At 48.8% G+C, this 23,781-nt stretch overlaps 1 protein-coding gene across 7 annotated transcripts in view; it reads right to left on the bottom strand.

Moving 5' to 3' along the window:
• Positions 1-23,781, bottom strand: part of TNRC6A (trinucleotide repeat containing adaptor 6A) — a 451,850-nt gene that overhangs the window by 260,490 nt on the left and 167,579 nt on the right. For all 7 annotated transcript variants that reach the window (XM_085629474.1, XM_085629478.1, XM_085629475.1 and 4 more), the window contains one exon: positions 16,828-16,970. In XM_085629474.1, coding sequence (XP_085485600.1) covers positions 16,828-16,970 — 143 coding nt within the window. The remainder of the gene's footprint in view (positions 1-16,827; positions 16,971-23,781) is intronic.

Raw genomic sequence — 23,781 nt, 5'->3', positions numbered from 1 at the left:
CAGTATCCAAGGCCGAGCGGATTGTAAATTCCACCAAATCACGTCCATCACGGAGAAGAGGAAGGAGATCAACACGAGCGCCCTCAGAAGTGCCAGATAGAAGAGACTCAGCAGAGTGCCAAAGGGCAGAAGTGGCCCGGGCAAAGACACAAACTGTATTTAGTGATCGAAGAGCTGTGCTAGTGGAGGCGAAAATGTTACGGCCCCACGACTCCAGCCATCTGGACTCCCGGGAGGGAGGAAGCAACAGCTGAGGCAAGGAAGGAAAAGCATTTTGTAGGACAAACCGCTGAACGTCTGGGTGAACAAATAAGCAAACTGGATCATGTGGAGCAGGACGGTGCAAGATAGAACGTGCCACCAGATCACCGGAAGCTGACCGAGCCCAGGTGCCCAAAAGGGTATCATAAAGAGAAGCTTCAAAAGGTAGAAGCGTCTACAGTCCCTGAACCATGGTGGAAATCGAGCAGAGGGTCAACTGGCAGGGGGACCGAAGGAGGGTGCATACTCCGGAAACGAGACAACCCTAATGAACGCTGCACCGGCCTTGGTAGCCCTCCGAGGAGCGGACAGCAACTCATCTGTGGGTGAGGGCTGTAAACTAAGTCTCCCACCCCAAGGAGGTTGACCAATGAACTTGGGATGCGACCAATGCCCAAAAGGAAGCCCCATTGACGAATGAGGGTCCTGATGGGGCTCCTGAGGAGGCATGGAGTCCGCCGGGGCCACAAATTCCAAGTGGTGGAGAGGCAAGGACTGATCTGGCGTTGCCGGGCGTTGAGGTGACGCCGAACTACCCCCGGAGAGGAGTCAATAATCCTGCGTTGGGGCTGCGCCTGGGCGACTTCGGTCGGCGCCGACCCTGCCCTGTCCGGCGCAGACTCAGCCCCGACTCAACCTCAACGAGCTCCACTTCCGAAGAAGGGGACTGCGCCAGAGCAGAAGAGGCATGCCTACAACGCCGTACCGGCGCCGACTCAGCGTCAACCACAACAGACTCCAACTCCAAAGGAAGGAATGGAGTCGGAGAGGCAAGTCTAAAGCACCGACCCAGCCTCGACCACAACAGGCTCCGACCCTGAAGTAAGGGACGGAGAGGGAGCCGGGGAGGCAAGGCCCCGGCGCTGAACCAGGCCTAGGAAAGGCAGCCGCCTGTCCGGAAGGCCGAGGAGGGCTCGGAGCCAAGCTGCAAGCACCAGCAATCACCTGCGGCACCACAGGGAGCCCCACTGGACTATGGGGCAGGGGTGCTATGAGTCGAACAGGGGGACCAAACCGGGCCGCGCTCTGGTGCCACATCTCCATCAACCCTAGAGGTGAGGGGCACAGTCAGCACCAGAGGCGAACCCGCCGGCGAGTCCGTTGGAGACCCTGCCCGTAGCAGAGGCTCCGAGGACGCCCCAGGGAGAGTAGGGGATCCAAGGGAGGCCTGCAGGGCCGCGGCATAGGCCTCCATCCGGGTCCAAGTCGCCCCCGCGCCAGGATAAGGTGGATAAAGAAGGGGCGACTCCAGGGAGCGCACGTCTGGAGGATTCCGGGAACTAGTGCCCCCGACAACCGAAGGAAGTGAGGACCTCGGCGACATGCGCCATGACTTACCCGAGCAAGGCGAACGATGCACCTGGGAACCAGATGGCAACCGACGCCGCAAATGGAACCCACTGCCCGAGGGACCTGCCGCCGATGACGTCGGGGGCCGAGACGACTCCGACCGGGACAGACGAGCCGAAAGCAGCTTCATCCTGCGCTCCCGCTTGGACTTAAGCTTGAGGTGTTGGCAGGCGTCGTAGTTCGTCGAATCGTGGTGTTCGCCCAGACACCACATACAGATAAAGTGTGGGTCAGTCACGGACATTTGCCACGAACAGGCGGTATAAGTTTTAAAGCCCGAAGGCATCGCACACTGTTCAAGACGCGAAACATCAAAAAAGGGGATTGAAAACAGGCCGGTGGAACCGCTTACTTCGGATCCGTGTTGTACGCGGAAAAGAAGGAAACTGAATCAGTGAGCCTGGAGGGACTTATATGACCGCGCTGACGTCAAGATCGTGGACGACAGGGTGGGGTCGTGTGGCACCGTCCCCCGGCGCGCAGAGGTGCTGCTGCAAAAGGTTTTCCGGATCCAGTCTGACGCCTGGGGATATTCTAAGTTAAGGAATTTAATATGCTACTTACCAGTATGCATCTGTTCTTGGCATGTAGGGCTGCTGACATTCATATCTGTGCATAGATCGCCGCCTAGTGTTGGGTCCGGATGATTGCACATTGTTGTTCTGGAAGAGTCTTTGAAGTATCACGAGATAGGTGACTCCTCCCCTGGACCACAGTGCGCATGGGCATCCTCTCCATCCTCAGATTGTTTTTCGCCATTGTGGCAGTGATGGAGTAGATACAGTAAGTGATGACCATGCTATACAGTAATTCTGAGTGCTGCAGCCGCTACAGGCACCGGGGAGGAGAGTGGGCAATATGAATGTCAGCAGCCCTACATGCCAAGAACAGATGCATACTGGTAAGTAGCATATTCAGTTCGAGGCATGTGGGCTGCTGAATTCATATCTGTGCATAGAATAAATAGAAGTACCTCCATTAGCGGCGGCTACCCGTGCCAGCTGCAGCAGTCTGAAAAAGAGTTTTGAGAACAGCCTGTCCTACAGCTGCCTGCGATTTTGTGTGTACATCTACACAGTAGTGTTTGGTAAATGTATGTATAGTGGACCATGTGGCTGCTCTACATATTTCCTGTAAAGAAATGTTTCCTAGGAAAGCCATGGATGCCCCTAACTTTCGTGTTGAGTGGGCTCGTGGGGGAATCGTTAATGTGCGTTTAGCCTTTTGATAGCAAATTTGAATACATTTAACGATCCATCTGGCTATACCTACTTTGGAAATGGCGTTGCCCTTGTGTTGTGGAGAAAAGGCAACGAAAAGTTGTTTTGTTTTCCTAAAGTCCTTAGTTCTGTCTATATAGTACATGAGAGCCCTCTTTAAATCTAGTGTATGGAGCATTCTCTCTGCGACATTCTGTGGATTTTGAAAGAAAACAGGCAGTTCGATAGTTTGATTAATGTGGAACTGCGATATGACTTTGGGCATGAATTTGGGGTTGGTACGTAGTACAACCCTGTTTGTGTGAACCTGTATAAATGGCTCTTGAATGGTTAGTGCCTGGAGTTCACTAACTCTTCTTAATGAAGTGATTGCCACTAGGAAAGCCACTTTCCAGGTGAGGAACTGAATCTCACATGAATGGAGAGGTTCGGAGGGTGGACCCATCAGTCTGGTGAAGACCAAATTGAGGTTCCACACTGGTGCCGGTGGGTGTCTTGGGGGAATTACTTGTTTGAGTCCCTCCAAGAAGGCTTTGATGGCAGGCACTCTGAATAAAGAGAGGTGCTGCCTGTTTTGGAGATAGGCTGCTATTGCGGTTAAATGGATACGTATTGAGTTGAATGCCAGATTGCATAGGTATAGGTGTAGGAAGTAACAGATGATATTTTGAATGGATTCGTCCAGCGGGTTAATGTCATTGTTGTTGCAGTAAATTACAAACCTCTTCCATTTAGCCGCATAGCAAGCTCTGGTAGTGGGTCTCCTGGCCTCCTTGATGATATCCATACAGTCAGGTGGCAGGTTTAGGTAGCCAAACTAAGACTTCAGGAGCCAGATTGCCAGGTTCAGCTGTTGCGGATCTGGGTGGTGAATCTCGCCATGGTTCTGCATTAAAAGTGCGGGTTTGATCCGCAGCCTTTGATGCGGCACCACGGAAAGTTCTAGAAAGGTGGTGTACCATGGTTGGCGCGCCCATGTGGGAGCAACTAGGATGAGTGTCAGTGAGTGTTGTCGCAGTTTGCGTGCCACTAGAGGTATTAGTGGCGCTGGGGGAAAAGTGTACGCAAATCTGCCGGACCAGTTCATCCATATCGCATTGCCCTGTGGATGTGGGAACCTGCCGGCAAAGCTTTGGCATTTTGCGTTTTCGTTTGTGGCGAATAGGTCTATCTCTGGATGACCCCACTGTTGGAAGTACGGTTGGAGAACTGACGGATGTAGCTCCCACTCGTGCATCTGGTGGCTGTGTCTGCTGAGCAGATCCGCCATCTGGTTGTCCTTGCCAGGGGAGGTGTTCCGCCATGAGGAATATGTTCCTCTGAATGGCCCACTTCCACATGCTCTGAGCCAGATGAGACAACTGTGGAGAGTGTGTTCCTCCCTGCTTCTGTATGTAGTACATGGCAGTCATGTTGTCCGTCCAGATCAACACGACTTTGTTGCACAAGTGTACTTTGAATGCCTTCATGGCTAGGAAGATTGCCATCAGTTCCAGAACGTTGATGTGCATCTTTTGTTGCGTTGTCCATAGTCCCTGCACTGTGTAAGTGAGTACATGAGCTCCCCAACCCTGGAGAGAGGCGTCCGCTGTCAGTGTTATTTGTGGAACAGGCTCTTGGAACGGTCGGCCCTTGCAAAGATTTTGTGGAGTCCACCAATGCAGAGAGTTGTATGCCCGACCGCTCACCAACACTAGGTCTTTTAATTGCCCGTGAGCCTGATTCCATTGACGTGCCAAGCACTCCTGAAGCGGGCGCATATGTAGTCTTGCGTGCGGGACTATGAAAATGCAGGAGGCCATCATGCCTATCAACTGCATGAACACTCGCGCAGGAAGGGAGTGTTGAGGTTTGAACTTTGTGATCAGCAGTTGCATGCTGTTGATCCTCACTAAATTTGGCTGAGCTGTGGCTGCCAGAGTGTTTATGGTCGCGCCCAGGTACGGTCGTACGTGTGCGGGTTGGAGATGTGATTTTGGGTAGTTTAGTGAGAATCCCAGACTGTGAAGGTGGTGAATGGTGAGGGACATGTGGCTGGCACATTGCTGGGCTGACTTTGCCTGAACAAGCCAGTCGTCCAGGTAAGGGAAGACGTGAATGTGTTGTCTTCGTAGATCTGTTGCTAGACACTTGGTAAAGACCCTGGGTGCTGTTGTTACTCCGAAGGGGAGAACTTTGAGCTGATAGCGATGCCCCTGAATGGTGAACCTGAGATATTTCCTGTGTGAAGGGTGTATGGGTATGTGGAAATACACATCTTTTAGGTCCAGTGTGGCTAGGAAGTCTCCCTGACTGAGTAGCGGGAGAACCTGTTGTAGGGTGAGCATATGGAAATGCTCTGAGAGAATGTATCGGTTGAGGGGTCTCAGGTCTAGTATAGGTCTGAGCGACCCGTCCTTTTTTGGGATTAAGAAGTACAGAGAGTACACCCCTGTCCCCTGCTGGTTGACGGGCACGACCTCTATTGCACCTTTTTGCAGCATACTTAGCACTTCCTGCTGCAATAATGCCAAGTGCTCTACGGACATAGGACGGTGCTTTGGCGGTATTTTGGGTGGAGTGGACGTTAATTCGAGACAGTAACCGTGCTGGATAATGTCCCTGACCCACCTGTCTGTGGTGATGGCTTTCCACGCTGACAGGAACTGTTGGAGTCTCCCCCCGACAGGTGTTATGTGGTCGGGGGGCAGGGAGAGGGCGTCACTGTTTGTTTTTGGGGGAGGACCTGGTGTTGCCGTAACCACGTCCTCTGCCCTTGGTGCTGGAGCCACGATATCCACCTCTGTTGGTTTTATCATAGGTACTTTGTGTGCCTCCTTTAGTGTACTGCTGCTGTGACCCCTGACCCCTAGCTGCTCCTCTATTCCCGGGGCGACGAAAGGAGCCACTACGAAACGGCTGTGTCTGCAGAGCCCCCATTGATTTCGCAGTGTCAGTGTCTTTTTTAATTTTCGAGGGTAGTGTCAACTTCAGGGCCAAATAAATAGTCTGGGTTGACCGGTTGATTTAGGATATTGTTCTGAATCTCCGGCTTGAAGCCTGAGATTCTCAACCATGCATGCCGTCTTAACATGACGCTTGTGTTGATTGCCCTCGCCGCTGTGTCGGCTGCATCCAGTGCGCACTTGATGGATGCATTGGTAAGGAGTTGTCCCTCTCTGATGAGGAGCTCCGCTGCCTCTTTATATTCATCTGGCAAATGTTGGAGTAGTGACTCTAGTGTGTCGTAGTGGGACCTATCATAACGGGCCAGGAGTGCCTGTGTGTTGGCAATGCGCCAGATGTTCGCTGCTTGCGCTGCAATCCGTTTGCCGGATGTCTCCAGCACCTTGGACTCCTTGTGTGTGGGGGAGGAGCATCACCTGTTTGTGAGTGGGCTCTTCTGCGAGCATTAGCAACCACCATGGAGTCCAAAGGTAACTGACCCCTAATGTACATAGGGTCTCCGGGTGCAGGCTTGTATTTTTTTTTTTTCAATCCTGGGGTTTAGCACCCGCGCCCTGGTTGTTTCTTTAAAAATGTCTTTTGCAGGCTTGAGAACTCCTTTTAACATGGGCAGAGTTTTGACAGTTGTTTCGGAAGAGGCGAAAGTGTCCACCAAGAAGTCTTCTTCGACAGTGTCAGAATGGAGTTCTACTCCATGATTGGCAGCAGCCCGTTCTATGAGGGCATTAAAGGCAGCAGTGTCCTCTGTGGGAGATGTCTTTATGTTATAAAGCTGCGTGTCATGGGTATCTGGTGCGGTACCCTGGTCTGTGGGGTCATCCCATGCCTGATCTGGGTCTTGCAGGTGATCATCAGGATCGGTATCCCCAGGGTAGGTGGTATCATCCCCTACATAGTCCTCTACTGCGTCTGACTCTGAAGGCGTAGGAGAGAAGGACGGTGGATCCTGATGGAAGGGTTGAAAGTGTTCATGAAGCACTGGCTCTGACCCTGCTGGCAATTTGTGTTTGAGAGGAATTTTGTAGGAGTCCAATCCCCTCTCTGGTGTGATTTTCCGCTTGCGAAGAATCAACCTACCAGTGTTGGCGTCGATAATTCGTGGCTGTGAAGGCTCGAGATCTGTTTGTCCTGTGGATAGGGACTGTGTTTGGTGGACATGTGTCCGAATCTCGAACAGTTTCGGCGCCGTGGGCGGCGGCAACCCAAACGCGATGTTGGTCGGCGCCGAGGGTGTCTTCGAAGCCTTGTGCGTGTCAGGACCCGACGTAGAGTGGAGGGCTGCCCGTTCTCGGATGCGTTGCAACGATGCCAAGACCTGTTGCACGGTGAATGCAGATGGCTCTTTGGAGCCGGTCGGCACCTTGGAGGTAGGCGTCAAAGCGGCCGCCGACTTTTTTGCAGTCATGGGGTCATCGATCCGAAGGGAGGTATCGACGCTTGTTGGAGTCGATGACTTGGCAGGCGCCGCCGTTTTAGACGTCGACGCAGACTTGGTGGTCGGGGCCGATGTCTTCGGTGCCAGAGGGCGAGGTGCCTTGTGGGGACCGAGGGCCTTTTTCTTTGGCTCGGCACCCGTATCCGCTGCGGTGAGCTCGGCACCGAAATCCCTTTTTGCGCGGTCGGAGCCGATGACCTTTGCCGGCGTCGAAGGAGTGGAGGGCTTCGAGGCCTTCGAGCCGATCACATCCAATTTCACTTTCGTTTTCGATGGAACTGGTGCGATGGATGGTTTCGGTTTCACTGAATGGAATCCAGTCGTCTTCGATAATAATGGCTCTTGCAAAATGTTCGAGGCCGGGCCTGAAGGCGGGGCCGAAGAACCGTGATATTGATCTCGGGTAAGGCCCGAAGGCGATCCCTCGACCGGAGCCTTATGACGACTTATTTGTTTGGCCTCCGTATCGACGGGTGGGCCTAGCTCCTCGCTGGAGCCATCTTCCTCGGCCCCAAAGGCCTCATCGTAGTCTCCTACCTCTTCGACGACGACTTCTCTCTGAAAGATCACCTCATCGTCGTCTTCCGATCGGGAATCGTGTTCGGAAGCGGGGCTGGAGTCTACGTCTTCCACGCTCTCGGCGTCCTCGTCTTCGGTGCTAAAGATTTTGGTCGGGGCAGGCGCTGATTGCTGCGCCTCCAATCTCGCTGCCCGTCGATTCCGGAGAGGCTTCTTCGAGCCAAATCGGGCACAGGCCATACATTTCGACTCATCGTGATCCGGTAAGAGACATTTGTTGCATACCGGGTGGACGTCGATATGTGGGTATTTCACGTGGCATAAAGGACACCTTTTGAATGGAGTCCTCGATTCCATCGTCGATCGAAGTTTGATGTTCGGACCAAGCGGATCCGAAAAGCTGGAAGAAGGTGCTAAAGCACTAAAGAAACTAGTCGACACCGAACGGGAACAGTACCGACGATAACTAAAGGCCTTTTGGCCTTAAACTGAATTTTCCTAACTTGAGCTACGATGAGCACATCCGAACCCAATGGCGGAAAAAAACAATCTAAGGATGGAGAGGATGCCCATGCGCACTGTGGTCCAGGGGAGGAGTCACCTATCTCGTGATACTTCGAAGACTCTTCCAGGACAACAATGTGCAATCATCCGGACCCAACACTAGGCGGCGATCTATGCACAGATATGAATTCAGCAGCCCACATGCCTCGAACCTGCAGCTAGAGGTCTCTATCAGATTTCCATGACAGGTACTGCATGCCACAAAAGTGCTGCAGCTCAAACTGAGGTCCCATGACTTGTCAGAACCACATTAATGTTACATGTAGGGCCGATGGAGCTACAGAAGGAATAACTCATTAAGTACTTCATAAATGCTTTGATGGCTATATTAAACCAATGAATGTGTTCCCTATTTTTCATGAAGGCTGCTACAGAAGCCAAATGTAACCAAATAGGAGTGTATGCTAATCCAGGTTTTTGAAGCTGCACGGATCCTTTAAGAGGTCATGCCTCTTTAGTTAAACAGCAATTAACAAATCTTTTCAACTTAGCAGCATAGCAGACTGACACAGTCAGCTTGCCTGCCTCCTGAAGGATTTGCATGCACCGTCCCTTAATTAACTACGTTTAAGACCTCGTGTGCCAGATTGCTAGGTTCATTGCCTTGAGAACTGGATGTCTGAGCGGACCCTGATGCTGAAGCGAGGAAGTCTGGTTTAATGGGTAACCTTTCACGCCGATGGACTATCATTTCTAGAAGCATCGAATACCATGGCTACCTTACCCACGTTTAGCTATGGCTAATGGATCTAGTGCATGTGTGACACATTTTTGACAGTATCATTGAATTACAATACTCATCTGTCACTCGTATATTTGTTGATGTATCCTGCTTGGCAGGTCTAAGCCATTGTTCATTCCAAGACAATGCGCCATTAGATGCTGGAAATGGATGCGGGTGGACATATGGCAGATTGTTTTAGCAAGAGTTGACAGCTGAGGCGAGCGAGTCACTAATGCAACATGCCGGTAGCATGCTAGATGTCTGGAGATGGCTAGATGTCTGGAGATGTGGAAGTAGGCATCTTTGAGGTAAAGGATCACCAACTGATCTCATTTGCAGAGGAATTAAATCTTGTAGAGTTGTCATTTAAGTACTGAGACTGGATGTGCCGTTTGAGCGGCCCAAGGTGCAGAATGGGCTGCAATCCGAGATCCAGAATGGGTCAAAGACCAACGGCCAGAATGGGCTGCAGGCTGTACCTTCCTTCTGAGGAATAAGTACAGACAGTATACTCCTTGACCCTGCTGGGGTGGGGGCATTGGCTTGATAGCCCCGTTTCTATGAAATACGCATACTTCCTATGGGTGGAGTTGATGTTACTGACAGGTGGAACGTTCATAAGTGTGGTGTGAAACTCCAAGCACCAACCTTGATGTACTATGGGCAGGGCACACTCATCTGAGGTTTTCCTCCCAATGGGAAGGAATACCATCATTCACTCCCAGATATGTGCTGTGCGACGGACGTATCATTGATAAGTCACTGCATGGAAGTGGAGGTGTTGCAAAGTCACCCTGTGCCCTGGGCACCCCCCAACTTTTTGCTGACTGGAACTGGTGGTAACTGACTCTGACTGACCCTGGGCTCTGCCTAACCAGGCCCAGGGCCAGTGCCAAGCTGAAAGGAACACATTAGATGTTTATAATAGGGCAGGGGATTGAAACTACCTAGAGGTTCCCAGTACCCTGGGGTATGGTAGTATAGAGGCCAGCAGCATTTTCTGCACTAGCATGTGTGCAGTGCTGAAGCCTGAGGTCAGTTTAAAAGCAGCACTGGGTGCCAGGACTGCTTTGAAACAGTAAATTGCTGGCCAAATTCGACTTTGATGCTAGGAATACAGTAAAAGGAGAATCTCCAATATTTCTACAGATTCAGAACCCCTAAAGTCTCCCCTAGTTGCACAGGGGGTGGGGGGTCCTGTAGAAATTAGGGAAATACTTATAAAATATGTTTTTATAAGCCCTGGTGCTAGAAGACTGGCCCAAGTCATTTCCCCATTGCAAACCCCATGGCCCATAGGTTAACATGGTAGGAAGTTAAAGATGAATAAATATTGATAGGAGAGGACTAGCCGGACCATTCAAAGACTTCCCAGAACGGTAGTAGTAAATCCAACAATATTATATTGTTGAATTTCTCCTAAAGTGTACATACAAGAAGTTATAAGACTTTCTTGTTTGTAAGCCCAAATTCAGCCTTCCAGTGGTCTGCCCTGATTGGTCAGAGATAAGTGGATTAGCCAGGCTGCTTTGAAGAGGTGATAAAGGGCCACTCTGCTGGGAGGGCAGTGTGCTAGTTTATAAGGTATGCCAGGCCAGGGGTGGAGTCGTAAACTATGCTCTTCAAAGGCAGAGGGAAGGCCTGGCTTTCAGTTTCATTTTGACACTCTTGACCCAGAGTCAGGGCTAGGCTTAAGGAAGGTATGTGCAGATGGTAGGGGAAGAGTCCATGGAAATAAGCCATCCCAGGGGGTGTGTTTAGCCAGCTCTTACCTCCTTGCTGGAAAATCAGCCATTATGGATTTGGAAGAAAGATGCACTCTGGGACAACATAATGCCACACTCTGCCGGATGTGGTCATAACTATGAGGAGTTACCCTGCTTTCATTGGTCAGAAGTGACCTGTGGCTTGACCCAGAGAATTGTGAATAAGTATCTGAGAGGAGCAGAGCCCGCCAGATCTGCTGCTTGAAACTTACTTGAAGCAAGACGTGCCCTGCTGCGAAGTTCTGCTGTGCAAAGACTTCTAAGGCCTGACCTCTGAAAACTGCGCCATCTGAAAACTGCAGCCCTGTGGATTACCTTGCTACAAAAGGACTAAGAAGTAGACTCCCTGCAAGCTACAGGTTAATAGAGCTCACCTGGACATCCCCACAAAGAATCCCCAGCCTGGAGTGCCAGTGGATTTGAAAGGGTTTTGTTCAAGTGGATTGCGGAATTGAAGTTTCACACTTTCAAGGACCCTCTTGGAGATTCCAGAACCTTGGACTGTGTGTTGGATACTTTGGAACCCGCAAGCAGAACTTCAGGAAGGAGTTCTAACTGGACCTAGCCTGCTGAAGAAGGCTACACAGTGGTGAGATATTCTTCAGAACCGTTTCTAAAGGTGTGTCCCTGTCAGAGAAAACGAAATGACTAAAAGGGGCACTGTTGGTTTCTAAGCACTAGAAAGTGACTAATCTTTAAAAATTCATAACTCTGGTTCCCTACAGTGGATTTTTTTCGTTTTGGTGTCATTTAAAAGATAAAAATATTATATATTTTTATAAATTTGTGTTGGATTTTTATTTTGGGTTGTGTCTTAATTATTTACTGAAATGGTGTTTTTGAATGCTTTACATACCTGTCTTTGAAGTTAAGCCTGTCTGCTCGCAGCCACGTTACCAAGGGTTGAGCATGGGAATAATTTTCTAAGACCTATGCTGGGTCCTATTATGTGTTGGTGGCCTTATTGCTAGTGGCAGACCGACATTTGCCCCTACCATTAACCCACCTTCCAACAGGAGGCATCCTTGAAGAGCTGCCTCTACCCCTTCCTCGTCTGTTACTCCTGAATGCCCCAGAATTATACCACTTCTGGGTTTGTCCCACCTGCAAAAGATGATGCTGTTAACTTGCAAAGTAGCATTCGCATTGCCTTGCATTTGTAAAGCACCTCTCACCACCCTCCCAGCATCTTCTTCCGCAGCTGGACCAAAGTAACAGACACAATAGACTGACGCCCTCAACACTACCCAGCCCAATGCTGCAACCAACTTTGAATAGGCAGTCGAGAACTTCAACACCTGAATCACCAACGCCGCCGACCGAGTTGCCCCCATCAAACCAGCCAAAACCCGCAGATCCACCAAACAAGCCAGCTGGTACACACACGAACTGAGCACAATGAAACGCAGCTCTAAACAACTGGAGAGAAGATGGCACACCAGCAGAGACGATACAGACTGAACCACCTTCAAGTCAGCGCTATACAGATACCAGCAGTGACTCAAAGATGCAAACAAAAATAAATGCCCTTGCAGACCACATTGAGGCTAGCGTCAACCACATCAAGTAACTCTTCACCATTGTCAGAGAGTTCTCCTGCCCACTGCGACCGAGAACACAATTCCTCCATAACAAGAAGTCTGCGACGCTCTAGTAAATCACTTTCACAACAAGATACCCACCATCTACATAAACTTTGAGCCCCATCACATCTACCTCACTCCAACGGAAGCTTTCCCCAATCAACATCTCACCACATCGTAACAGCTCAGCACATTGGATACCACAGCCATCATGAACTCCATACACTCGAGAGGACCCTCAGACCCCTTCCCCCACCATCTCTTTAACCTAGGAAGCAACAAGATCAGCCACCAACTCACCATCATCCTCAATGCATCTATCACCACAGCCACCTTTCCCGAAGCACGGAAACAAGCAGAAGTCTGGCCGCTCCTCAAGAAACCATCCGCAGACTCCAGCGAACTCCAGAACTACTGCCCCATCTTGCAGCTCCAGTTTCCCACCAAAGTCCTGGAGAAGGCCATCAACTGTCAGCTAACCAAACATCTCAAGAGAAATAACCTGCTAAACGCCTTCCAAACCAACCACAGCACCGACCGCATTGATCGCCACTACAGTCGACATCCGCATCCTACTCAAAAGGAGAATAGGCGGCTCTGATCCTTTGACATCGCCGCAGCTTTCTACACCGTTTCCCACCACACACAAAGAGACTGCACCAGAAAAGAACCAAGGGAGAGACACTTCGATTGCATAATTTCTCACATGATGCGCACAGAGAACCCACCTCCCCCCCTTCACCTTGCAACCCACAAAAACTATCTGCGGCATTCCTCAAGTCTCATCCCTCAGCCCCACCCTTTTCAACCACTACAGGATGCTTCTAGCCAATATCCTCAGAACCCACAATGTAAACATCATATCCTATGCCGACAGCCAACTCATCCTCTCGCTCTCAGCAGACCCAACCACCACCAAGACCGGCTTCCACAACTGCATGAAGAATGTCGCAGCCTGAAAGGAGGACAACTGTTGAAGCTCAGACAAGGCTGAAGTGCTGATTATTTGGCAACAATGCCTCCCTCTAGAACACCTGGTGGCCCACTGAACTCTGACACACCCCACCCCAAAAGACCACCCACACAACCTCTGCATTATCATAGACCGCAAGCTCATCAATAAAGGACAGATTAACAGTCTCCTCTACCTTCTTCCACACGTCGCATGCTCCAAAGAACCTTCAAATGGCTCCATGCAAACAAAATAAAAACAGTCACGCAATCCCTAATCACCAGTCGGCTGGAATATAGCAAAACATTGTATGCAGGAACCACTACCAAACTCATAGGAAGGCTCCAGAGGATACAGAATTCAGCGGCCAGATGGATTCTCATTCTGCCGAAATGGACCCTCCTTACCAAACACCTGAGGATCCTTTACTGGCTCCCTGATCAGAAAAGATGCCAATTGAAACTACTGACACGCCTAAAAAGCCCTCCTCGAACAAGAAACAGCATAAATGAACCACTGACTGAAGTCCCACCAACCATCCAGAAATGTTTGCTCCGCCACCCTTGCATAGATACCATGAATCCTCTCTATCCACAGTGGAGTCACCTTCTCACTCCTCGCCAAGTCCTGGAATGCCCTGCATGAGAGAATGTGTGGGTGTCAGGTGGTGAGAGACTTGAGTGTTGTTGTGAAGTCAATCTGTGTAATAGTGTAGGAATGGGGCTTCCTGGGAGCTGTGCCTGTGCCGTTTGGGTCATGTTGGAGCTTCTACGAGATGGACGAGTATCCTCTTTTTGAAGGGCATAGCGTCCGGCTTTAGAGGGAGAGAGAGCCAGAATATTTTTCTTTGTCTGAAATCAATTACTATACTAAGCTCAACAGGCATGGTTGTGGGTCTATGCCAAGGTAGGAGTCTGTTTTGGTGCCAGTTTCAAAGCAGACTTATACGCAGATTATGTTGGCTCGTCGCCTCAAAGCTTGGAGTAGAGTCTCAGCTTTTGGCTTGAAACTGCTCTGGTGGCTGAGAAGGCTTGCTGCCACTGACCCAAGGAGACTGCCATAGCCTCTTCAATTTAATCTCATGGCTTCATGCACGAATCCTTCAAGGGCGGTGCTCGGCCACGGTATGAGATGCTTTTCAAGGTCAAAGTCATGTGGGCCGATCCTCAAGTATTGGTGGAGGTATGAGTGTCCTCAATATTGCTTCTGTTCTGGCTGCAGGGTTCCCTTAGGCCCTTAAAGGTCTCTCCAAATTAGCATCAAAGCCATCCGAAGTGAAGGTTGAATTTGAAGCGAAGTAGATTGTAGGAAGGGGGCTCTTTATGGGGTCTATTAATCTGATATACTGTGTAAAGAGTCCAGGGGTTCCGTTATGAGTGGACAGGTGCTTGCTCTAGCAATTCCAAGGGGCTCTATTTGGGGTAGTGTGGTCAAGCAGCCTTAGGCTTAACCAAGATTAGTGCAAGAACTCTGCAAATACACACAATGATCAATAAATGACATGACTCAAGGAGATTTACACCAATTTATAAAAAAAGCAAGCACCTTTATATATGTTTAGGCATCAGAGCTAAATCTTTCAGGTAAGGACGTTTTAAAACAAATTGTTTTCAGTTCAAAAAGTGGACAAAAGGTGCAATGTTTGTGTTCTGCAATGTTATCCTATGGAAGGAAGGACAAGTTCTGTAAACAGGTATACTAGAGTGACTTACATGACCAATCTCCAGGAGTTAAGGTGAGTGGTGGGCAAGGGCCAAGGCAGCACCAAAAGAACACCAGCAACACAAGGGCGTCCGGGTGCAATGTGCAAAACAGTGTCAAGAGCCTAATGTTATTTTATGGAGATCGGTCTCTGCGAAAAAAGGCTGCAGGCTCTGGCTAGGACCACCGGTGGGAGGGGGTGTTACACCCTCTTCACAGACAAGTTTTTGTTTCGGGTCTCCTGAGCAGAGGCACTCACCCTAGGAGGTCAGAACTGTGTGTCAGGCTGACAGAAACCAGTCAGGGAGCACACAAGATGCTTGACAGATGCTTTAACCAGCATGGATATTAAGATCGATGGGCTAAGGTGCAAAATGTATAGCCCTCTTACAAAAGCTGGTGCTTTCAGATAGAGATGTGATTAAGACTATGCGGATGGGGATGTATGAGCTTTATACCCTCTTCAAAAGGGGGTGAAAGTTAGTGGCTCAAAGTGTGCCCTGATAAATGTTTGAGAGATTAATAATTCTGGAATACCAAAGAGGAAGATCTAGTCCTGCTTCACAAGGTGTGGCTAGAAAGAAGGCTGAATAGCTTGGTCTACTAAACGGAAGATGAGCGGTTTATGTGACCTGTTTGGATTTCACCAAATGTCTTGCATGCCCTTCCACATTTAAACCCTGTGAACGGCCTTTAGGAGATAGCTATTTTGGTAATTTGAGAACTGACTTGGTCACTGGAAGAAAGTTCTAATGAATGGAACGTTTTCTGAGTAGACAGTCAGGGATGAGTTCTTAGGCTCGGCATTCTGTGTATTCCTACAGTGACAGTGGGAAGGAGATGTAGAAAGTATGCTGGTAAAAATTACCTTTAAGCCCCAAGGAGTGTCGGGGCAAGGACCCAGTGAAGGAAGTTACTGGCCATAAGACGTGAGCGATCCAAAAAAAAAAAAAAAAAAAGGAGGCTGAAAATGCTTATATAGTGCAACGGAGGGGGCATGGCACCCATTACACCAAAATATATGCTCTGACAGTTACAGCTACTGAAGCAGTGTCTAGTTGCGTCAGTACGTGGCACAGTATCACACAAGGTGAGAATGGGAAATAGTAAAAAGAGAACACTTGATTACAGCACCCTGCAGATCCAGTTTGTGCAGATGTTTTTATGCCCGTTTGCATTTTGAGCACTCGACTATAGTGTGCATTAAACACACCCCAATAAATATAACAAATCAATCTAGCAATCTTGCCAGCAGTTTCAAAAATCCAGTCACCATTAGCAAAATAAGGACTTCCATCATCATTAACCCATCTTTCATTTTTTTACGCAAGTCCTCCACTAAAACGTCACCCAAATACATCCTCCCTACATTTCATATAAATGTAAAGGAAGTTCAAACATTTATCATTAAGGGAAATTGAGAACCCCAGCTCTGCATCCTAGTGTGTGTGCTTTATTTTGCTTTTGCTACATATAGCAATACATGCCACCTTTCCACCATCCTGATCGGAAATATTTATGACCCAACTGGCTCCCATTGCATGTCTTAGTAACAGCAACTGTCTTTATCGCTGAAAGCCAGTTAGGCCCACGGAGTAGGAATTTTATTACCTTGACAATTATGTATCTTATGCTACAAGCTGAATAAGCATTTCTGCAATGAAAAGGTCTCAAATCTTTAAACTCAGCGTCTGACTGGTTTCAAAACGTTTTGGTATTTCATATCGAGACCTAAAAAAGTTCAGGTTAGAATAACATGTTATAAGACAACACAAAAGAAAGGAAACCTATTGGGATAAGACAAACCTTATCAAAGTAAGAACTGCGATCCATGGGAAAATCTTTGGCAATGTGAGGTCTCATCCCCGGACCTTTCCCAACCACACGGCTACAATCTCCGATGGGAAGAGAAGGCTTGTCTACGTCCATTCGTTTATCCTGCACCACTCCTGCAAAGGTGTAAAAAATACAAAACTGAGGAAACTGACATCATGTCAACTAAATAATATCACTGACAGCAGGAGGTATCCATGGATTCAATTGTCATGTAACCATTTCTGCAATTCAATCAATAGATGCACATACCATGATTAAACAGGCTTCACATCTGCAACAGTTTTGCAGTTTTCCTTTTATAGTCACATGATGTGCATAATTACACTAGTGTCTAGACACAGAAAGGGAATTGTGTTCTCCTCAAACTACTACACTACAGGAGTAAAGCAAAGTCAAATCTATAAAGATACACTAGGACATCAGTGATTAGCCAATGACAGCCAACCGTTGGGCACAATCATCCGATTTTGAATCTCTCCTGGATATCGTGAAAGCGTTAAGTAGCTTAGCATATTAATACAATATGCAACCTTTGAGTGGCCTACAGACAAAGAAAGAGGTGGCAATGCTCTTATTACCCATGAAGGATTTACCAAAAATCCCGCATATGAGGATCACAGCATAGTGATGTGAACCTAGTCTTAAAGTGGAAGGAGACTAATTTTACTGTGTTTTCATTAGTATACTGCCCTCCAATCTATAGTTCCCCCATTACACAGCTCACTGACCTGGCGTGTCTCATTTGTCCTAATAGCCAGGAGGTGATTTGGGAAGACTGACATACAGCTGGATGATCCTTCTCAGGCCGTGGCTCTGTAGTTCTTTGTGCAGGCGCGTGATCTGGGACTGTCCTTGACCGCATTGACTCAAACAGACAAACTTGTGACCTGGTTTTCGCTCCTCCAGGCCTGAACCAACGCATGACCAATTAGCTTCTGGCCTAGTCAGACCACTCTAGAACTTGCTTAAAGATTTTGGACCCTTTAAAATTAGATAATTTCAATTCCTGCTTGTAGGAAGCGGACTCTTTATGGGACATATCAGTAAGTTGATATACTGTTTAAAGAGTCTAGGGGTTCCCTTATGAGTGCTATGAAATCCCAAAGTGCTCTTTTAGGAGGGGTGTGGTCGAGCAGCCCTAGGCTTAACACAGAGGAATGCAAGAAATTTGCAAAATACACACAATGATTAATAAATGACAACAAGACTCAAGAAGGAGATCCACACCAATTTATACAAATACCAAGTATGTTTATGTATGATTTGGCAACAGAGAAAAATTGTTTAGGTAAGTACATTTTAAATATAAATTCTTTTCACTTTAAAAAGTGGACACCAATTTCTGAGTTCTGCAATGTTATCCTATGGAAGGAAAAACAAGTTCCGCAAACCGGTACACTACATCGACTTACAGGACCAATCTCCAGGAGTTCAGGTGAGTGGTGGGCAAGGTTCAAGGTAGCACCAACAATACACCACCAGAGGCACCAGGGTGCAAATCAGCATTGGCAACCTAATGAGTTTCACTGAGGATCGGTCACTGTAAAAAGAGGCTGCAGTCTTTGGCTAGGAAGGCAGTCTGGCTGAACCAGCAGGTGGGCTCAGGCCTTGCGATGCTCGGGTATGGAGGAATACCTTTGGTCCCCTTCTCCAAGGCCCAGAGGAGACGGGTGCAGAGGTGTCCTTAGGCGTATGGTTTTTTTCTTACCGGCGCAGTCGTGGTTCAGGGGGCCTGCTTGAGGAGGCTGAAGGCGACGCCGGGAGCCCAGCAGGGGTAAAAGCTCAGGAGGGATGGGGAACCTTTGGGCACTGGTGGCACACACCACCTCTGGCCAGAGGCAATGGGTGCAGTGGTGGCTTCGGGAATCGGATTTTGGCTGTTCCGGAGGCCTCAGTCTTCTCTTTTGGAGATGCTTTAGAAAAGGTCCACTGCTCATGGGAGGTCCTGATTCTTTTTCAAAGGCAGGCAGTCCACCAAGGTTTCTGGAGTCGCAGCTGCAGCACGAGTTCACTTTAGAGCCGTTTTCAATGAGGGATGCAGACAGGTCGGCTGGGTTGGAACCAGGTCAGCTACTACTTTGCTCTTCTCGACTTTTGCGGCTCTTCAGTATCCTCTCTTAGGTCGTCAGGATCATCTTCTCTGGTGCCAGAAGTATCCCCTTTAATACTGAATTTAGGGGAGTGTATGGTAATAGCCAATGGGCTACTGACCCTTGAGGTCACTACGCCCACTATATGACCACTTCCTCAGGGAAGTGAGCATTACCTTGCCTCAGAATTCCGAAGTATGCCATCACGAAGCTGGCTACTTGCAAAAAATAGTGTCCACCTCACAGTAGCTGACCTTAGGGGTGGCCCTCCTGACTAGCTAATTTCCCCACCTGTCCAAGTGCCAAGGATGCTCTGGACAGGGAGGCTTCCTCTTATGTTAAAAAAATGTAAAGTGCTCAGTTGCTCCTAAATGGAGCGTCCCCGTGCTAAGATCGCAGGAGGAGAGAAGGACTACAAACCTGCCTGGCGAGTCAGATCAAGGAACAGGTAGAAATTTTAAAGACGGACTAGCCAAGTTTTGAGTTTCCTTCTGAATGTTTTCTCTGTGGGTTCTTGACGCAAGTTAAGCAGTAGGGTTTTCCACAATTTAGATGCCTGAAAGCCGAAGGAAGAGTCACCCAGACAGGTTCTTTTTATAATGGGCATTTTTGCCAGTGCACCTTCAGATCTGAGTTGTCTGCTGGGTTTGTAGGGTTTGAGAAGTGGGAAGAGACAGCAAGGACCTCAGGCGTTCAGGATCCTGTGACAAAAGCCCATGGACTTAAAGGAGATTATTTTCCTTAACAGTAGCGAGTGAAGCTTGTCCAGAGTAGGGAAGACAGGTGCCTGTCTTAGGAGTTTCAGCAGAAGGCGTTCTGCCGCTTTCTGCACCCACTGGAGTCTGTCTAATCTACCCTGAGTGGCTCCAATGTAAAGCGAATTAGAGTAGTCCAGTTGGGACAGAATGAGAGCTTGTATGACCATTCAGATATAGCCGATATAGGCAGAAGATCCATGATTTTGGCTAGAGTGACAAAACATTTGCCTGCTACACAGGAGATTTGGTTCTCAAAGTTAACATTGGAATCAAACAAAGCCCAAGTTTTTTACTTTGGTCTTGGGGTCAGGGTTAGGCCAAGTTCTGCTGGTCACCATGCTGAAGACCAGACTGAAGGATGTTTACAGACCATGAGAACCTCTGTTTTGTTAGCGTTCAGCTTGAGGCAACTCATGTTCATCCATTTTGCGAGATCCCTCAAGCAGGATACAAAATTGGGGGCAGCCCCTTCCTCCTCCAGGAAGAGGGTGACAAGCTGTGTCATTCGCATAGGACACTATGGTGACACTGTGCTGCTTGATGACATCCGCCAGGGAGCGCATATAAAGATTGAACAAAGTGGGGCTTAAAATCGACCCCTGAGGCAGGGAGAGTACCTCTGAGGAGAAGGGGGTCTGCACCACTTGAAAGGTCTGATCGCAAAGGAAGAAGATCAGCCACTTTAAGGCTGGACCCCTGAGCCCATAGCTTCCCAGGTGCTCTAGCAGTAAGCCGTGTGATACGGTATCAAATGCAGCACGGAGGTCAAGCACGACGAGGGCAGCTATTTGGCCCATCAGCACAGATTTTAAGAGACTCAGAGGCCAACAGTAGGGCTGACAGTGCTGTACTGAGCATGGAAGCCCGATTGTTAATCATGAATTATGTTGTTGGAGTCCATAAAAGTTGATCACTTGGGCATTAATATGTTTTTGCAGTTAAGGTTTTAGGTAAGGAGAGATCTAGTGAGGGGTTTTATGATCGCATGCTTTCAGTCTAACGGAACTATGCCAGTTGTGCAGGAGATATTGAGCAGGTTGCTCAGTCTAGACCAAATCATTTACATTCCATAGATAAGAATTTTGGGTGGAGCCTGTTCAGATTTTATTTTAGAAAAGAGTGCAGAGTTCCCCAGCCTGCCGGACAGTTCTTCAGATATGGAGGCGGGTGGTTTGGTCCATAGGGTGGTGGGGTATGTTGACCGGAGCTACTCCCCTCTGGCAGGGAACACATCTTCGGCCTGTCTTGGCACTTGAGGGGTTTCGCAGGTGGGATGATATTGGGATTTCCACACTTGGAGACATTATGCAGGGGTCCACACTTAAATCATTCCAGAGGCTGCAGGCGGATTTCGACCTTCACAAGTCGCAGTTTCATCGGTATCGGCAGCTCCGACACGCATTGACCCCCTTGATACGATATCTTAAGTCACTACCAGAGTTTCACTCGCTGGAAGCTCGGTTGCATATGGGAGACCTGAGGGCCCACAAAAGCCAACAAATTTATCAAACCCTCACTACACACTCCAAGACCACTATACATCGGACCCGGGCAGCGTGGGAGGCGGACCTGCCCGCCTTGACGGACGATGATGATTGGAGCGAGGCACTGGTGAGCCCCAGGTATGCTGCCATCTCTACCAGTTCTAGGCTTATTCAATTTAAATATCGTCATAGAATTTATTACACGCGTCTCCGCCTTTGGAAAATAGCGGGCATCCCATCCCCCACTTGTCTCCGCTGTGGCACTGACAAGGGGTCCTTCCTACACACGGCGTGGAGCTGCGTGGTATTGCAGCTCTTCTGGTCAGGCTTGTCTTGCATGGGGAGGGTACTGGTATGGGACCTTCCGGCTGACCCTAGACTGACGCTCTTACACAGCACAGAAGGCATTGGGGGGGGGGGGGGGGAGGGAAGAGATATTCTGTTCTTGGGCCTCACACCGGTTAAGCGAGACATAGCGCAGCATTGGAAGGCTACGTCCCCACCTAGCATAACTACTTGGAAAAAGGCCATGAATATGTGAATGTCAGCGGAGATTGGGATGTTTCAGGGAAGGGGCTGCCCGCAGACGCATGGAAAGATCTGGGCTAGATGCGTCAAGTACAGGGGTATCGACTTGTCATTAATGGTGCAGCCAGGCACCCGCGATCCTATCGAGAGACTAGTAGTTAATGACTTACCAGTTTAACGTGCCATTGCTACACAGACGTAGACGGGAACTCTTTCGATGCGTCTATACTATGTTTTTATGGTGTGTAAGGTGCGCTTTGGGGGGGTGTTTTCTATGGTCTGATGTTCTGCAGATCTCATGGGTGGGTAATTCACAGTACCTAGAGTTTATATACTATGTCTTTCGAATATACGTTGCTTGCAGGGCCCAGCCCATCTGGTACTATGCAAAATCAAAATAATTTGTAAAAAGAAAATAAAAAAAAAAAAGAAGAGTGCAGAGTTCATTTTGAGGGGTGAAGGTAGCGAGGCCGTCATCGTACGCATCAAACCAGGTGTTTGGCACTGGAAATTGAGTATTGTCTCAGAGAAGGAGTCGTACATCTTAGCAACTTTGTCAGAAAAGAAATGAGCTATGGAGTGACAACTCCGAGGAAGGAAATATATGGAGAGAGACGCGGTCTAAGGATGACAGATTTAACAATTTGAAAGCGCTCTTTCGAAGACTTAGATGAGTCAAGTTTATGTGCACAGAAACGGCTACGCGTGATGCGGATGAGCTTATGGTATTCCTTCAAAACTGAGGCATAGATGGCTTTACTATTGGTGCTATGGTCCTTACGCCAGATGCATTTGAGAGGTTCCCAGGAATTATTTCTTTAACTGAAGCTCCTCATTAAACCACCCTGCAGATTGTTTGGAGCAGGTGATACAATGTTCTTTAATAGGGGCAATCCTATCGAGGGCCCCGGTGATCCAGTCATCCAAATGTTGAGTGGCTGACTCAATATTACTGTCGGGCTGAGGGCCTTCGACCTAAAGTGTGGTTGTGAGGGTCTCGGAAGTGACTATAGCCCATTTCCGAGATTTTGACTTCATACAGTCCTTGCAAGTTATAATGGGATTAATCAAGAGAAAGGTGGACAGGATTAGATCCAAAAGAGGCTCATGCCTGTGGGTGGGGGGTGGTTACGCATTGGGTCATCTGAAGGGTTGCTAAATCCTTGATAAGGACAGACGCAGATCAAAATGTAGATTCAGATCACAGAGGATAATTAGATTAGAGTGGCGCAAAACATAGGAGGGCAGAATGTCAGCTAAATAAGAAGCAAACTTTAGGACAGGTCCGTGTGGACGATAAATTAGAAAGCAAAGTGTTGTTGCTAGACATGTTGGGGGGGGGGGGGGGGAAGAGGGAGGATGACTTTGCAGGCTGATTCTAGCGTCAAACATGGTTCAAATGACAGACTGCTTAAAAATTATTGCGATTGAATCCCCTTCCAACACTCCCCTCCTTCCTCCTTCCTGGGATGTCCGTTCTCATCGCCAGAGGGTATTGAGCCAAGGATCTTAGGGGCAGAGAACTCACCTGCCATATCTCAGACAAAAAGTGCATCTGGCTGATTATCGGCGAAAAACTCAGATATCGTTTGTGTGGGTAGTGAGCGGTAGTTAATTAAAAAGCAGCGCACCAACACGTGAGGGCTAGCCGCGGTGTGGTTTGTGGACGCTGCGGCAGGCAAGCCTATTAACGAAAAGTCGCACCTACCGAATCATACAGATCCCTCATCTGTAAGGGAGGAGACGTCAAGAGTGATAACATTCCACGGGGTGAGAGGGCATCAGTCAAAGACATTCTGTGGCTGTAAACCGTCTGATTTGGGGGGGGGGGGGGGGCTAGACGGGCAGGGGTCTTGGCCCCTTGCGCCACATGGGCTTGCCTTTTTGAAGCTCGCCGGCCCAAGGAGGCTAATCAGCAGGTCATCCTGTTGGAGGTGTTTCAACCGCTTCCCGAACAGGCTTTTGTTATGGGTCTCCTGTGAGCAAAGATTCTCATCCTAGGAGGTCAGAACAGCGTCTAAGGTGGCAGGCTGGCAGATACCAGTCAGCTAGCACACCAGAGGC

This window comes from Triturus cristatus, chromosome 10 (assembly GCF_964204655.1).
Source record: "Triturus cristatus chromosome 10, aTriCri1.1, whole genome shotgun sequence".
Lineage (NCBI taxonomy): Eukaryota > Metazoa > Chordata > Amphibia > Caudata > Salamandridae > Triturus > Triturus cristatus.
Note: the sequence above shows the minus strand (reverse complement) of the source record. Positions and strands in the feature narration are given on the sequence as shown.